This window comes from Scophthalmus maximus, chromosome 6 (genome assembly GCF_022379125.1).
Source record: "Scophthalmus maximus strain ysfricsl-2021 chromosome 6, ASM2237912v1, whole genome shotgun sequence".
NCBI classification, from domain to species: domain Eukaryota; kingdom Metazoa; phylum Chordata; class Actinopteri; order Pleuronectiformes; family Scophthalmidae; genus Scophthalmus; species Scophthalmus maximus.
This window is the reverse complement of record NC_061520.1, coordinates 2932518-2950352: the sequence shown is the minus strand read 5'-3', so window position 1 is coordinate 2950352 and position 17835 is coordinate 2932518. Positions and strand designations below refer to the sequence as shown.

Sequence of the window (17835 nt, the reverse complement as noted above, 5' to 3'; positions counted from 1 at the left end):
CAGAACAACAGTTTCATAGATGTGTTTTCAAGAGAAACTCGACTGGACCCTTTGAACACTTTGACTTGTCACAGAACTGTCAGATCCATCACTTCTGTGACACGAGCTCTGAACAATATGTGTTTGTTGAAGAGAGACGCAGCGTTTGTCAAGTTCTGATGAGCAGCATCACCAGAAACCTGAGAAACATCTCAGTGTCTCCACGACTCTAGATCACAAACACTACGACTGGTCTCAGCAGAACTGAAACTTCTAACATTTAACATGTATGTGTCCAAAACAAACACAACAGATCCAGTCAGTAAACTGACCTCAGAGTCTCCAGTCTACAATGTGGACTCTCCAGTCCAGCAGACAGAACCTTCACTCCTGAATCCTTCGGCTTGATGTTGCTCAGGTCCAGTTCTCTCAGGTGGGAGGGGTCGGACTTCAGAGCTGAGGCCACGACTTCACAGTGAGTCTCTGAGAGTCGACAGTCAGTAAGTCTGTGAAAAGAAAAAATACAAAACTGAGCTGTGAAAAAAATACACTCGATGCATCTGATGAGAAAACACGTCATGATGTATTTACCATCTGCTCTACACATCCATGGTTCATCTGATCCAATCTCATAGTGTTGGACATGAAACAATAATCTTCATCACTGTCTCTCATACTCGCAGACTTTTAAGGTGAATCTGTGTTTTACTTGAATCTGAGATGAATGAATGAAAAGCAGGACGTTGACTCTGATGTGCTCTCATATATCCACACCTCTGATACATGAGGACACGTGTTTACTTTTCAAACTCGTCGTCTCGACTCCAGACTGACGCTGACTCAGGTCAGATCACTGGAGGAAACTCCTCAGCTTCCTCTGGAGACACTAAAGGTTTGATTCTGCAGTTTTCTGATGAACAATCGTTCTCACCAACAGCTGGAAACACACTGAGGTGTAAGATCAGAAATCATTTCACACTGAGTGAACTAAACTACTGATCTACACTGATTGATCATGTTCATGATCACGTCTGGACCAATGACTGTGGATAAAGATGGACGACATGATAGCTCCCAAAAAGTGAAGCCAAAGACATGTGTCGCCCCCTGGTGGCTGGCTGCAGTACAGGTCATGAACCAGTATGTTTAGATTTAATTAGTTATTAGATCCTATAACAACATGGTGACACATCGTAATTGGCCACAGACTTTGACTCAGAATGATGTCACCAGCACAAGATGGCGGCGCCAGTATCTGAGATATTGTGGCTTCAGTTTAGTTCAGTGGGAGGAAGTGGAGACAATTTTCCTCAGAAACATGACTCCTCTTCTCTCTGTGAACACGGAGACTTTTCTTTATGACACATTACATCAGTGATGGCAACACACAGATCACTAGTCCAATGAAAATATCATCTCACACATTATTTTTTCACGTTACGCGCAGTTAAACATTTGCAAGTTGTGATGTAAACATTTCTATTGACTTTTCCCATTTTCTACCTTTGAAAATGAAAAAAAATATTTCATCAGTTCTGCTTCTCTTCAATGTTCCTGCACAAAACCTCTGAGCAGGTTCAATAAAGAACAAACACAATGTGACTGTGACTTTAGAAAAATCCTGAGTAAAGATCTTTGGCACCAACTCATAAATGTGAAATCCATTTCAACACTGAATCTTGTTCAAACCAGTTCACAGTAGAAACAGTCTCTTACTCAGAGTGTGAGGGTCCAGGTTCACGACTGAAGTTTGGAGGACGACCTCTGGACCGGTCACTCTTCATGGACACACAGCTGGACACTGGAGACTCTGATCTTTGTCTGTGGACAAATCACATCATCAGATCTTGTAATGATCATCTTCCCTTTCTGAACATTTCCTCTGTGACTGGAAACTGTGAAGAGTTTCTACATCGATTGACTGAACCAGACACAAAGTGAAGTGTGGACACAGTCTCTTACTCAGAGTGTGAGGGTCCAAGTTCACCACTGAAGTTTGGAGGACGACCTTTGGACCGGTCTCTCTTCATGGACACACAGCTGGACACTGGAGACTCTGCTCTGTCCTCTTCTTCCTCCAGATCACTCATCTTCTCTGGTCTGAGAGGTGAAGCTCCAACACTGGAGACACACAAGCTCATTATAATAAACAGTCAGTCCTGCAGCTCTAAAGTTAGAGGCTCCTCATTGGTTTAACATGTGTACAATTAAAACCACGTGTATCTTCTATCCATCATTGAGACAAAGTTTGACTCTAGATACACGTCACACGTCACATGTTTATCTGTGAGCGCACAGAGACCAGGAGACCAGACAGGAAGAGACTCCACAGAATAAAAGAATCAGTGATGAGTCGTCTTCACTTCATAGTCTCTCTTCTTCCTGCTTCTCCTGTGGACGACTGTTCACTCACTGTTCCTCCATGTTCGTCTCCTCGTCCTCTCTTGTTCCAACGAGTGTTCAGAGCTGTGACTCTGTCGTTTCCTCTGTTCTGATGAACCAACTCTTCTCTGTGATGGAGCCTGGACCTTCCTCCCACAGACGCTGCTCACAGGCACCAACATGGGACAGTCACCACTTTCAATGAGTCATAGTCATAAATGTTATGTATTTTTAATAAAGGAGAGCAAACTGAGGTCAAATTATATGAACTCACATGAGGTAGTTATTTTTGTTATTTTTACTTGTTGTTTTTTGACACATGCTTTGGCATGTAAACGTGTTTCCCATGCCAACGGAGTCTCATTGATGTCACGTGTGACCTGAAAAATCTGCCATGCCTGCAGCACAGAGGAGTAGAGCGGCGTCAGCCCAGCCGAGTCCACGTCCCCAGGTTGTAGGAGGAAAAGGTGTTTGTCGTAGCCCAATCGTCCAGCTCTCCTCGGCACCTCGGGACACAGTTGAAAATCAGTTTTTGTGCTGTCTGTAGTCTGAATGAGGGGATTCTTTACCGGATGTTAATTAGTCCCTGTCCTCCTTCAGCCACAGGCAGGTGGAGGGCAGCTGCTCGGATCCAGTGTTTACCTGACCAGAAAAAGGCCACGATGGATCTCTGAACATCCTCTGTCAGGCCTCTCGGTGGCGTCAGAGCAATGAGTTTGTGCCAAAGGGTCGAGGGAACCAAGTTATTGACCACCAGAGCTCTTCCCCTATAGGACATCTGGGGTAGCAACCATTTCCATTTAGAAAACCGAGCACACTTTCTCCTTCCCTCCCGCCCAGTCCTTCTTTTGAAACCCCTCTGAACCCCAAAACACTCCTAACACTTTTAACCCCTCCTGCCCCCACTCAAGCCCCCCAGGCAGACTTGCCATCACCTGATCCCTCCCCTGTCCTACCCACGACGCTTCACTTTTGGCCCAGTTGACCCGTGCAGACGATGCTCGGTCATATAGCGACAGGGTCTCCTGCACATTCTGAACATCCTGCTGGTTGGAAACCAGGATGTTCACATCGTCTGCATAGACTGAAAGAGCCGGAAAATCCTGGTCGAGTCCGAATGACCCAGGCACGGTGAGCCCACTGAGTCGCTTCCTCAACATGCAGAGTAGTGGCTCAATAGCAGGACTATACAGCTGACCTGAGAGAGGACAGCCCTGTCGAATACCTCGCTTTACAGGGATTGGCCGACTCAGCCCTGCCCCCATCTTCACCAAACATTGTGCATCACTGTACAATACACCAACCCAAGCCAGAAACCCATCACCAATACCAAACGCCTTTAGTGCAGAAAACAAATATGAGTGATCAAGCCTATCAAAAGCTTTCTCTTGATCCAAAGAAACAATGCCAACACTTGAATTATGATATTTACATAAATCAATTACATCAGGCATAAGAAAAATATTGTCCATAATTGTTCTGTCAGGAATGCAATAAGCTTGAGTGTACAACTACTTCCAGAATGTTTTTAAGTCTTTTTGATAAGGCTCTTGAAAGGAGTTTGTAGTCTGTGCAGAGGAGAGAAACTGGCCTCCGGTTCTTTAGTAAGGCCAAGTCTGGATCATTGTGTAACCCCTCTTCAATGTCCTTAATGGTGGCTTCAAGCTCCTGAACCACTGCCTTGATCCTAGCAGTCGAACGGGAGGTGCACTGCTGGCAAAAAGTCCTTGTAAGAACAACACATCTTCATTTTTTTTAGTGTTGAAAATTCAGAAATCAAAGCCCTTTTCTGTCTGTCTCTCCCTCCATTAATGTTTAAAGATCCGATCTTAAGGCTCCGCAGAAAGAGGTCAGGAAAAAGGGAAACAAGTTGAAACGAGGAGAGAACAGTATATCGAAGAAAACACCATGTGATGCATGATCATTCCACTTCCTGGTCTTTCCAACAGGTCGAACCATTTGCACCTTCCTCAAAACTGCGACATGCTTTTTGAGTCGGAAGCGTTTCTTTTCTACCAACAGCTCAAACCCGACCACCCTTTTCAGTATACTGACAGATCTTATGAATTTCTCAATATCACTGACTTCTTGAATGTCTCGTCTAGAAAATTGTAGATTTCCTCTAGTGAATACAGATCTGTGCTCTTGACAGGAGTTTCACCAATGGATGTTGTGTCTGACCCCGAGTCATCCTCCATGTCACCTCCCTGTGCTGGTGCCTGGCTAGTGGGCCCCCCCTGTTCTTCACTGCTGATCACACCGTGCTCAGGTGTCCTGCTGCCCCTCGGCCAGTGTCTGTTCCACCTCCACCGCCTCGAGCCCACCGGGCCCTCTGGGCTGGGCAGACTCGGAACCGGGCGCGCGTCACCCGCCGCGGTGACGTCACAGCCGCTCCGGTCCGTCTATACTGGCACGCCCACTTCGGCGCAGTCTCCTCCCCAGACACAGGGTGTCGCTGCTGATCAAAGGCTCGACGCTGGTGAAATCGACACAAGAAGAAGAGGAAGGACGCCGTCAACAACCGTGGCCGCGGCGGCAATGCTACCGTTGATGATCGAAGAGGAGGACTTGAGTCGTATTGGCTCGTCCAGGTGCCTGTACAGGCGGACCTGCTCGTCCATGTCCCATCAGTTGAATGCGCTGCCCCGTTCATGTCCCACGTCTCCACGCTCAAAGCATCTGTGTGGGCGAGTCGAGGAGCACGAACACCTGCCGCCTCAGAGACTGGACGTGCTTCACTTCCGGGTCCTCGCACTCTTCGAGCTGCTGGCCAGTTTCCCGAACCTCCGGAGTTCACGTTCCAACAGGTCGTTGTGAACAAACGGCGGAACCCCGGACACGGTGGTCCGTGTGGAGGGAGCGGACAGCGGGGACACCTGCACCAACAGGTCCCGGATGAACACGAGAGGCTCCTCCGTCACCACCACCACCGCTTCGGTCATTCTGGACGCGTGCGGCAGTTTGTCGTGTCCCACCTGGTCCCCGACAGACAACAACACTTCCTCCACCGACACGCAGACAATTGCAGAAATGAACTCTTACCCGATCATCCAGACAAGTTACAGAAATGAACTCTTACCCGATCATGCAGACAAGTTACAGAAATGAACTCTTACCCGATCATCCAGACAAGTTACAGAAATGAACTCTTACCCGATCATCCAGACAAGTTACAGAAATGAACTCTTACCCGATCATCCAGACAAGTTACAGAAATGAACTCTTACCCGATCATCCAGACAAGTTACAGAAATGAACTCTTACCCGATCATCCAGACAAGTTACAGAAATGAACTCTTACCCGATCATCCAGACAAGTTACAGAAATGAACTCTTACCCGATCATCCAGACAAGTTACAGAAATACAGCGGGAAACCAAAAAACCATTCAAATCTGCCGCCACTCGCACGCCCACCGCCTACCGGAAGGGGAGGAGAGAGAGAGAGAGGGAGGAGAGAGAGAGGAAAGAGAGAGAGAGAGAGGAGAGGAGGAGGAGAGGGAGAGAGAGGAGGAGAGAGAGAGGGGGGAGAGAGAGGAAAGAGAGAGAGAGAGAGGGGAGAGAGAGAGAGGGGAGGAGGAGAGGAGGGGGAGAGAGAGAGAGAGGGGAGAGAGAGGAGGAGGAGAGGAGAGGAGGGGGAGAGAGAGAGAGAGGGGAGAGAGAGGAGGAGGAGAGGAGGAGGAGAGAGAGAGAGAGGGGAGAGAGAGGAGGAGGAGAGGAGAGGAGGAGGAGAGAGAGGAGGAGGAGAGAGAGAGAGAGAGGGGGGAGAGAGAGGAGGAGGAGAGGAGGAGGAGATAGAGGAGGAGAGAGAGAGAGAGAGAGAGGGGGAGAGAGAGGAGGAGGAGGAGAGAGAGAGAGAGAGAGAGGAGGAGAGAGAGAGGAGGAGGAGATAGAGAGGAGGAGGAGAGAGAGAGAGAGAGAGAGGGGGAGAGAGAGAGGAGGAGGAGAGAGAGAGAGAGAGGGGGAGAGAGAGAGGAGGAGGAGAGAGAGAGAGGGGGGGGGGAGGAGGAGGAGATGAGAGGAGGAGGAGAGAGAGGAGGAGAGAGAGAGAGGAGGAGGAGAGAGAGAGAGAGGAGGAGGAGAGGAGAGGAGGAGGAGAGAGAGGAGGGGGAGAGAGAGAGAGGGGAGAGAGAGGAGGAGGAGAGGAGGGGGAGAGAAAGAAGGGGGAGAGAGAGAGAGGGGGGAGAGGAGGGGGAGAGAAAGAAGGGGGAGAGAGAAGTGAGGAAGAGAGGAGAGGAGGTCAGGGCCAAGTGAGGGGGGGGGCCCTTGAGTGCGTACATCAGGTTGAATGTTCACACAACAATCAGTCTGTTGAAATGAACACACCAAAAAAAGCATTGGTGGTTTCTTCAAGCTCCTACAGAAAACTAATAAGATTATATTTTCATGACAAGCAGACATTGTTGCTGAGCAAATAAAAACACACACACACACACACACACACATATATATATATATACAGTATAATGTTGGAGAGTTATTTTTGTTATTTTAATTTGCACCAGACAGTAGCAAGTGACCCTAAATGTAACTGTCCTGTTTGTACACCAGGTCGCCTCACGTGTGGCATTCAAATGCAGCGCAGAGGGTCGGTCATATCATGTTCAGCTTTCCTGCCAGATATCAGCATATTGTAATATGATAATAATTCTAATATATATAACTCCATATGTAAATAACTAGCCCACTTTGATTATGTATGTACATTGATACGTTTATTTGTTGTTTTTGACAAATGCTTTGGCAACGCAAATGTGTTTCCCCAATAAAGCTGCTTTGAATTGAAATTGAAATTGAATAGAGAGAGAGAGAGAGAGAGAGCAAATATTAATATTTTATTTTTTGGTTTATAAAGGTGAATTTTTTTATTTTATTGTACCTTTACCCATATGGGGGGGGGGCTAGATGTTCTGTCTTTTACACATCTCTTCCCCCTAAATGTAAAGAGAAAAAACAGTTTTCGGCTTGATTTCTTATTTCTTCTTATGGCTGGCCCTAATACTCTTCCGTAGTTTCTTTCTAATTACCAATATTGAAAACACAGATGTGCATCACATTTTGTCCATACTCTTATTTTTCAGATGAGTTGTCATATTATTTTATTCTATCTTGATCAAATTAAATTGATTTGATTGTTTTGCTGTGTAGTGTGAAGACAAGCTTACATTATAGTGTGTGTGTGTGTGTGTGTGTGTGTGTGTGTGTGTGTGTGTGTGTGTGTGTGTGTGTTAGAGCAGATGTAGACGTCATCTTTAGTCTTTGGTTTTGTTTCACTTCACATTTAAAGAACAACTTAATTCTCCTGTTTCCATCATTTCTCCAGCTCGTCGTCGTCTCTGATCCTCATGTTGGGTCACAGGTTATTTATCAGCTGACATCGTCCTGTTGGTTAGAACAGTGGAAGTACGTGTCAATACAAAAGAGGAACAACATCACAACACACACACACACACACACACACACGCACGCACACACACGCACACACACACACACACACACACACACACACACACAAACACACACGCACACGCACGCACACACACGCACACACACACACACACACACACACACACACACACACACACACACACACACACACACACAGCCCATTCAGACAGAAACTAACTGAGGTCAACGGCTCTTTCTTTCTTTCTTTCTGTAAAAGCTCAGATGAAAACATTTCCCATTTGTTTTTGCAAATGTTCATATACAAAGAAATTCTGGTCAAATGCTCTTGAGTTCATCCAATCTCATGTTGTTACAGGTTTTTCTTTTTGTTTTCAGGATGTTTTCTTTGGTGTAGTGGAACCTAAGACAGAGAGAAGGAAATATTTTATAATCAATCTTTTATTTCTGCTAATATTCAAAGAACTGTAAAGCTATGACGACTGTGCAAATATATTCAACATTTGTGACCCCACATGACGGATATTGGAACTCTTGTAACTGTAGTTGATGTTATGAATTGGACTGCCTATTGATAACCCTTGTTGGATTTTGTAGATTCCCTGGAATATGAATTGATCATTATTTATTTATTTATTTTGTTGTTGTTTGTGAGTTTATTTCAATTCAATTCAATTCAATTTTATTTGTATAGCGCCATATCACAACATACATTGTCTCAAGGCACTTTACATAGTGAGGTCAATATTACAGTATTACAGGGAAAACCCAACAAATCCCACAATGAGCAAAGCACTTGGCGACGGTGGAGAGAAAAAACTCCCTTTTAACAGGAAGAAATCTCTGACAGAACCGGACTCAGTTGTGGGCGGAGCTTCTGTCTCGACCGGTTGGGGTGAGGAGAGAGAGGAGGAAGAGAGGAGAGGTGGGCAGAAAGAGGGTGGGAGGAGAGACAGTAGGAGAGAAGAGAGAGAGAGGACAGTTGTACAACCGCCGCTGTAATCTCTACCAGACTGATACTTATAATTAAAAAATACAATTATGTTGTTGTCATTATTAGTGATGATATTAATATTAATATTAATAATAGCAATAATAATAATGACGGGTTTGGGTCCTGCAGCTCTGGGGTCAGAGATACACTAGGAGAGATAGAACACAAACAGGGTTAGTGACATGTACTGTAAACATATCGGGGGATGGGGGGGTAGTATAACAGTTGCTTTAATTTCTACCAGACTGATACTTATAATCAGTGAAAACTGATACTTATAAATACAATGATGTTATTAATAATAATGATAGTAATAATAATAATGACGGGTTTGGATCCTGCAGCTCTGGGGTCAGATCTACTAGGGGAGAGAGAAAACAGAGTTAGTGACATGTAATGTAGATACATGGGGGCAGAGAGAGAGAGAGAGAGAGAGTGTTATATGTATGTGTAAACTGTCCTTAATAAAGTTATTGATTGAAAAAAACCAATAAATTATAATAAAAGAAACTAACTGAGCTCAAATGTGTATATATAGTCCTTCATAGACGTAGCATCCTAAATTGCTGTCAAAGTTCACCAGATCTATGGATTTAACTTTGAAATGTAGAATAATTTGTTTCTCAAAATCCTCTGTGAAACACTCATGGACTTTTAGCTTGAACAAAATAAGATTCCTCTGATTTATGTACGGTGGAAACATTTGGTAAAAGAAACTAAATACACAATCCAGCAGAATGTGTCACAAAGGTCCAGTCGTTTTCAGACAATTTTTAATGACAAGTAAAACCATTTTGTTGTTTTTGGGCTACTGTGATTTTTTTCCCCATGATCACCAAGACCTACAGAAACACACTTCAAAAGACAAAGATTATTGATGATTTTTTTTGTAAAATACTTTTGTTACAACCATCCATTTCATGAAGGGGATAAATCAAAATGATGGTTGCGTTTTGTTCTACCTCAGGTAGGGGTATGTGAAAAACTAAAGCCCTAGTACTGTAACTGTGCCCCCCCCCCCACCTTTGAAATCAAAATTCCGCCCGTCAGGGAGTACAAGTTTTTCCGATACCGAGATGAATCCTTCTAAGATGTTTGTTATCAAACTCATTTTTATCATAAATAACTATTAATAAAAAGAAACAACAAATGCAACCAAAAATATATAGAACTTGAATTCCGAAAATAATTCTTTATTCTGTACAATAAAAGATCGGTAAACGTCCAACCGATGTATCGGTCGGGCTCTACTTTCATTAAGTCTGTGACATGAATATCTGTGAATGTGAGTCTATTGAAAAATGAATGTGCGTCCCTATAGAGCAGCAACAGCAAGTCGATTGATTGATTGACAGGAATTATTTGCAACTCTTTTGATGATCGATTAGAGTCGTTCAGTCAAGAAGAAGAAAAAAGTCACGGATCAATTCAGTTTTATTTGTATAGCGACAAATCACAACATACATTGTCTCAAGGCACTTTACATAGTGAGGTCAATAAATCAGTCAAATGTTCTTATTACATTTATTTTCCACCCAACGAAATAATCTGATGTCTCGGCAAAGTATCTGCTCACAGTGACATCGTGTCAAATGTTTTTATTAAGTTATGTTGAGCTTCTCATCCATCGATGAAGGCAGAACTTGATTTTCACAGAATAAATATGACGTTTGACAGAACCATGTAATTGGTGGAAACATTTCAGTGAGATACAAACACAGATATGAATAGAGACCAGAGAGTTGGACTGGTTTTCTTCGTCTTCTACAATCGAAAAACCAAATCTCTTTGAGTTTTGGTAAACCAAACAATGAGTCAATGAATTGATCAAAAAAATTGTAATCAACAGATTGAAACCATATCTCTAGTTTTTGAGTACATGTGTGGCTCCAGATTTGGGAATGTTTAATTTGTTTCATCACGTCAATAAAAAGCCGAAGAGGTTGAAAAAGATGCTGCAACATCAATCAAATCAAAGTGTAGCCCCGCCCCCGGCTCTGAGTCTGACTCCGCCCACTGCATCGTTTTGAAAAAAAGGTGCGAGACTGACAGTGACATCATCAGGTCATTAAAACAACAAAACAACAACTGGAGAGCAACACACATTGACAAGGCTCCTCTGCCACGGAGGCTGTTGAGAGGTGGAGGAGCGTGGTGGTCTGAAGATGTTGATGAATAAAAAGGGTCCAGGTGGAGCAGGGGGAGGAGTCTCGTGTGTCTGCAGAGACTGTGTAGTCCAGCTTCATGTGACGTCATCGAGCTTCTGGCTCGTCTGATTGGCCGACTCTTCTCTCTCTCTCTGTCTCTGTCTGTCTCTGCTCTCTGAGCTTCACTGGGGAAACTCTTACCAACTGTGATCAGTACAAGACTGACTCCAGCCCTCCACTCACCTCACTGGCTCCAGACTCAACCCACGACTTTCTGGACAAGATCACGCAGCTTCGTCAGGTCTGAATCCTGAAACTTGTTGTAGCGCAGGTCCAGTTCTCTCAGGTGGGAGGAGTTGGACTTCAGAGCTGAGGCCAGAGAAGAACAGCTGATCTCTGACAAACTGCAGCTCATCAACCTGGATAAAGAATAAAACATGAGGCGTTAGAAGAAAAGTTCCTGCTGGAAATCATTCAGTGTCTGATCATCTGTTCCATAATGTGGAGAATCATATGATGAATAAAGAATAAAACTGACTTCACTGTGGTTTTGTCCTCACTCATGTTTCTATCAGCAGCCTTGTACGTGTGAACATACGACATCTTCAATCAAAGTTCTAAATAATCAAAAGTTCCTCGTCTGTCCAGTCTGTGAAAGTGCTGAGTTGAATTTATGAACTAGTTGAACACATTGGTTCAGATGGTCGCCGCCGACGTTTAAAGATACCAGCACACCTGAGTTATTAATAACAATATATAGTGTGAACATGGTGTCTGACCTCAGAGTCTCCAGTCGACAGTGTGGACTCTCCAGAAAACCACACAGCTCCTTCACTCCTGAATCCTGCAGGATGTTGAGGCTCAGATCCAGTTGTCTCAGGTGGGAGGAGTTGGACTTCAGAGCTGAGGCCAGAGAAGAACAGCTGATCTCTGACAAACTGCAGAGACTCAACCTGAATAAAGAATAAAACATGAGACTGTAGAAAACAAAGTTTCTTCTTGAAACCGTTCAGTGTTTCATCGTCTGTTCAACATGAAGAAAGTTGAGAACATGGAGGTTTAGAAAACTGAAAGTCCAAACACCTTAAAGACTAAAGACTCAAGTGTTTCAGTCAGTGTCAGATGAACTTTCATGTTCCGACTCACAGACACTGAAAGTTGTTAATTGTCTGATAACATGATATGAACAAAATATTTCAATGTGGAAAACAATGAGACATTTAAAGTGAGATGAGATTTGTCTTTGTCTCCACGTTGCTCGGCCACAGTCAGTGGACCATATTCCACAGTCACAGCTGAGGGCCGAGGGGGACCGGGCCTTTTCCATCCAGGCCCCCCCCTCTCTGGAACAACCTGCCTGGTGCAACTCTTTCTAAAGCTGTTTTCAGACAGGACCTCTGGAGAACGTTCGTACAATTGCATCCAGATATTTTCCAGAGTTTGTGGTTCACAAGTGACAAACAGCAGGAGATTGTTGAGTCAAACACGTTCACGACAGAAGGTTCTGTGGCGTCTGTGTAGTGCAGCAAGAGACAGGACATGACCATGACTCCTCTGTGGAAACACAGTTTCTGTTCACACTCATCAACACGTCCACTCTGTGAATCCTCCAGAGATTTTCCTGCTGGATTCTCACATGGGCTCACTCACACATTCTCTGGAAATGTGACCAGAGGACCGACAGGAGGAGTTCCTGAACATGTCCGGAGCAACATCTGACATTTGAGTTCTCACATACAGACCCTCCAGAGAAGTTCAGGACAATGTCTGACAGCAGCCTCACTGTGCTGTGAAAGATGCTTTATGAATAAAGCTCATTATTATTATTACTATTATAACAATGAAGAAGAAAATGTAAACATGGTGTCTGACCTCAGAGTCTCCAGTCGACAGTGTGGACTCTCCAGAAAACCACACAGCTCCTTCACTCCTGAATCCTGCAGCTTGTTGTAGCTCAGGTCCAGTTGTCTCAGGTGGGAGGAGTTGGACTTCAGAGCTGAGGCCAGAGAAGAACAGCTGATCTCTGACAAACTGCAGTAACTCAACCTGGATAAAGAATAAAACAAAGAATAAAATCATTGATAATCCTGATCGATGAGTCTCTGTCTTTCTGTTATTGTGGATCATCATCATGTCAACACAACATTCATACACCTGTTCATGTCAACACAGACTCGTGACCTGCTGCTGACCTCAGTCCAAACTGTAACTAGAAGATAAATATCAAATCAGAGATGTTCAACTGAAAACCTCTGTTCATTCTCTCATGTGTCACACGACCTTCTTCTCCCTGAAGGTCTGTGAGATTAAAACATGTTCAAAGTGGAGACGGGTCCTGATGGTCGAGTCCATTCAATCTGGTTCCTCAGCCAACAAATCCCTGATTGCGTCTTTCATTCACTTCCTGTGTTTAGTTGATCTGAGCAACTGTCGAGCTCGTCTGCTGATTGGTCCCTACATCACAAACACAATGACCGTGTGCATCCATGAGAACAGAACAACAGTTTCATAGATGTGTTTTCAAGAGAAACTCGACTGGACCCTTTGAACACTTTGACTTTTCACAGAACTTTCAGATCCATCACTTCTGTGACACGAGCTCTGAACATTATGTGTTTGTTGAAGAGAGACGCAGCGTTTGTCAAGTTCTGATGAGCAGCATCACCACAAACCTGAGAAACATCTCAGTGTCTCCACGACTCTAGATCACAAACACTACGACTGGTCTCAGCAGAACTGAAACTTCTAACATTTAACATGTACATGTCCAAAACAAACACAACAGATCCAGTCAGTGAACTGACCCCAGAGTCTCCAGTCTACAATGTGGACTCTCCAGTCCAGCAAACAGAACCTTCACTCCTGAATCCTGCAGGTTGTTTGAGTTCAGGTCCAGTTCTCTCAGGTGAGAGGGGTCGGACTTCAGAGCTGAGGCCACGACTTCACAGTGAGTCTCTGAGAGTCGACAGCGAATAAATCTGTAAAAAGAGAAAATATAAAATATAAAACCAGACAATCTGTGATAAAAATACACTTGATTCATATGATGAGAAAACATGTCATGATGTATTTACCATCTACTCTACACATCCATGGTTCATCTGATCCAGTCTCATAGTGTTGGACTTGTAACAATAATCCTCATCACTGTCTCTCATACTCGCAGACTTTTAAGGTGAATCTGAGTTTTACTTGAATCTGAGATGAATGAATGAAAAGCAGGACGTTGACTCTGATGTGCTCTCATATATCCACACCTCTGATACATGAGAACACGTGTTTACTTTTCAAACTCGTCGCCTCGACTCCAGACTGACGCTGACTCAGGTCACATCACTGGAGGAAACTCCTCAGCTTCCTCTGGAGACACTAAAGGTTTGATTCTGCAGTTTTCTGATGAACAATCGTTCTCACCAACAGCTGGAAACACACTGAGGTGTAAGATCAGAAATCATTTCACACTGAGTGAACTAAACTACCGATCTACAAGTCTATCATGTTCACGCTCACGTCTGGACCAATGACTGTGGATAAAGATGGACGACATGTCAGCTCCCAAAAGTGAACCCAAAAGATCTGTGTCGCCCCCCGGTGGCTGGCTGCAGTACAGGTCATGAACCAGTATGTTTAGATTTAATTAGTAAATTAGATCCTTTAACAACATGGTGACACATCGTAATTGGCCACAGACTCTGACTCAGAATGATGTCACCAGCACAAGATGGCGGCGCCAGTATCTGAGATATTTTGGCTTCAGTTTAGTTCAGTGGGAGGAAGTGGAGACACGTCGTCCATCATTGGTCTGGACTCACCGAGCCTTTCTGCAGTTCCTCACAGCTGGGATCAGTCTCTGTCGTCCCCCCCGTGATGTGTTGTACTTGTTCAGGTCCAACTCATCCAGAACCTCCTCTGACATCTGCAGCATGTAGGCCAGAGCAGAGCAGTGGATCTCAGAGAGTTTCTTCTCTGATCTGTTCTCTGACTTCAGGAACTCTTGGATCTCCTGATGTACTGAGAGGTCGTTCATCTCCATCAGACAGTGGAAGATGTTGATGCTTCTGTCAGGAGAGATTTCATCACTGTTCATCTCCTTCAGGTTGTCGATGACTCTCTGGATGATCTTTGGATCGTTCTCTCTCTGACCCATCAGGCCTCTTAACAGTCTCTGGTTGGACTCCAGACAGAGGCCGTGAAGGAAGCGGACAAACAGATCCAGGTGGCCATTTTGACTTTCAAGGGATTTCTTCATGGTCGTCTTCAGGAATTCTTCCAGAGGAGAGTCACGTGTGTTGTTCCAATTCGTCCCCAGGAAGTCGTCCAGTACTTTAGTGTTTCTGTTGGTGACACAGTGGAACATGTAGACTGCAGCCAGGAACTCCTGAACGCACAGATGAACAAAGCAGTAGACGGTTTTCTGGAAGATGACACACTCTCTTCTGAAGATCTCAGTACAAACTCCTGAGTACACCGAGGCCTCTGTGACGTCAAGACCACAGTGCTCCAGGTCTTCTTGGTAGAACACGATGTTTCCTGTCTGCAGATGTTCAAACGCCAGCCTCCCCAGCTTCAGGAGAACGTCCCTGTTGGACTCCGTCAGCTCCTGTGGACTCGTCTCACGTCCTTCATGATACTTGTTTTTCTTCCTCCTTGTCTGAACCAGCAGGAAGTGTGAGTACAGGTCAGTCAGGGTCTTGGGCAGCTCTTCTCTCTGGTCTGTGGTCGACATGTGCTCCAGAACTGTAGCACTGATCCAGCAGAAGACTGGGATTAGACACATGATGTGGAGGCTCCTGGACGTCTTCACATGTGAGATGATTCTGCTGGACAGCTCTTCATCACTGAACCTTCTCCTGAAGTACTCCTCCTTCTGGGCGTCGGGGAAGCCTCGTACTTCTGTTACCCTGTCAACACAAGTCGGAGGGATCTGATTGGCCGCAGCAGGTCGGGAGGTTATCCAGACGAGAGCGGAGGGAAGCAGATTCCCCTGGATGAGGTTCGTCAGCAGCACGTTGACTGATGACCTCTGTGTGACATCAGACACAACCTCCCTGTGGTTGAAATCCAGAGAACGTCTGCTTTCATCCAGGCCGTCAAAGATGAACAACAGTCTACAGACAGCGAGCTTCTCCGCTGTGACCTTCTGTAATGTTGGATGGAAAACATGGAGCAGCGTGAGAAGACTGTGCCGCTCATCTTTGATCAGGTTCAGCTCCCTGAACGAAAGCAGAATCAGCAGACTGACGTCTTGGTTTTCCAAACCCTCGGCCCAGTCCAGAGTGAACTTCTGCACCAAGAAGGTTTTTCCAACGCCAGCGACGCCGTTCGTCAGGACGACTCTGATGCGTCTCTGCTGGTCGGGTCCGTCTTTAAAGATGTCGTGGCACTTGATGGGAGTTTCATGGAGGGTCTTCTTCTTGGAAGTCGTCTCCAGCTGCCTCACCTCATGTTGGGTATTGACCTCTTCACTCTGTCCCTCTGTGATGTAGAGCTCAGTGAAGATCCTGTTGAGGAGGGTTTCACTTCCTCTCTCATCACTTCCTTCAGTCACACGTTCACATCTCCTCCTCAGACTGATCTTATGTTCATCTAGAACCTGCTGCAGACCAGGATCTGCTGAAAGACAAGAACCAGAGTCAGACTGAAGACAGAGAATCTGATGATCACTTTCATAGGTTATAACTATGAACGGACAAATCTTTGTCTTTCTGTTTGTAGGATTTCTAGACAACCGCTCATACGATCGACGTCAAACTTGGCGGGTGTTTGTCTGAGGACCAGAGGAAGTGCAGTGTTGACTGTGAAGGTATTTTGGATTAAACAGTTCAAGAAAATCAAATATACAAACTATTAATCATCGATATAAACATTACACAACCATGTAACTGTAAGTTGGATGAAAGTTCAATAAAGACCTTCATTTAAAAACTTAAGACAAAGCAAAGGTTTTTAATCTTGTGGTTTTTATAATCATATTAAAAGTCAGTGCTGAATGATTTAACAAATGAAACCATCAGACAGAAGTTCAGTCTCACTCTGCACAGAGCTGCTCTGACCTGCTGTCTGAGCTCCAGGTCCTGTTCTGGATCTTTGTCCACACTGGGGACAGGAGGACTCTCCTGGTGAACCCGACTGGTCCCAGTATGAGGTGATGCAGCGTCTGCAGAGCCAGTGTCCACAGCTGGTGGAGACTGGATCCTTCAGGACGTCCTGACAAGAAGCACAGCAGGACGGCAGCTTCTCCTCAGAAACATGACTCCTCTTCTCTCTGTGGACATGGAGACTTTTCTTTATGACACATTACATCAGTGACGGCAAACCCACAGATCACTAGTCCAATGAAAATATCATCTCACACAATCTTTTTTCACGTTACGTGCAGTTAAACATTTGCAAGTTGTGGTGTAAACATTTCTATTGACTTTTCCCATTTTTGTACCTTTGAAAATTAAAAAAAATATTATATATATATATATATATATATAATATATAATATAATATATATAATAATATAGTGCTGCTTCTCTTCAATGTTCCTGCACAAAACCTCTTAGCAGGTTCAATAAAGAACAAACACAATGTGACTGTGACTTTAGAAAAATCCTGAGTAAAGATCTTTGGCACCAACTCATAAATGTGAAATCCATTTCAACACTGAATCTTGTTCAGACCAGTTCACAGTAGAAACAGTCTCTTACTCAGAGTGTGAGGGTCCAGGTTCACGACTGAAGTTTGGAGGATGATCTTTGGACCAGTCACTCTTCATGGACACACAGCTGGACACTGGAGACTCTGATCTTTGTCTGTGGACAAATCACATCATCAGAACTTGTAATGATCATCTTCCCTTTCTGAACATTTCCTCTGTGACTGGAAACTGTGAAGAGTTTCTACATCGACATGTTGGAGGTTGATTGACTGAACCAGACAC

At 44.6% G+C, this 17835-nt stretch overlaps 2 protein-coding genes across 33 annotated transcripts in view; one reads left to right on the top strand and one right to left on the bottom strand.

Annotated features, from left to right (window-relative positions):
* Nucleotides 1–17835, top strand: part of LOC118308749 (NACHT, LRR and PYD domains-containing protein 12-like) — a 988189-nt gene that overhangs the window by 198965 nt on the left and 771389 nt on the right. The window lies entirely within an intron of this gene.
* Nucleotides 1–17835, bottom strand: part of LOC118308750 (NACHT, LRR and PYD domains-containing protein 12) — a 48125-nt gene that overhangs the window by 28683 nt on the left and 1607 nt on the right. For 13 of the 31 annotated variants that reach the window (XM_047332400.1, XM_047332405.1, XM_047332415.1 and 10 more), the window contains exons 5-6: nt 17603–17707; nt 1696–1800 (exon numbers count right to left, since the gene is read on the bottom strand). In XM_047332400.1, coding sequence (XP_047188356.1) covers nt 1696–1800; nt 17603–17707 — 210 coding nt within the window. Of the gene's footprint in view, nt 1–311; nt 486–1695; nt 1801–10176; nt 11327–11686; nt 11861–12779; nt 12954–13023; nt 13362–13711; nt 13886–14719; nt 16521–16939; nt 17173–17602; nt 17708–17835 lie in introns of those variants that run through there. The other 18 variants (XR_007030818.1, XM_047332408.1, XM_047332417.1 and 15 more) reach the window with 14 other exon arrangements.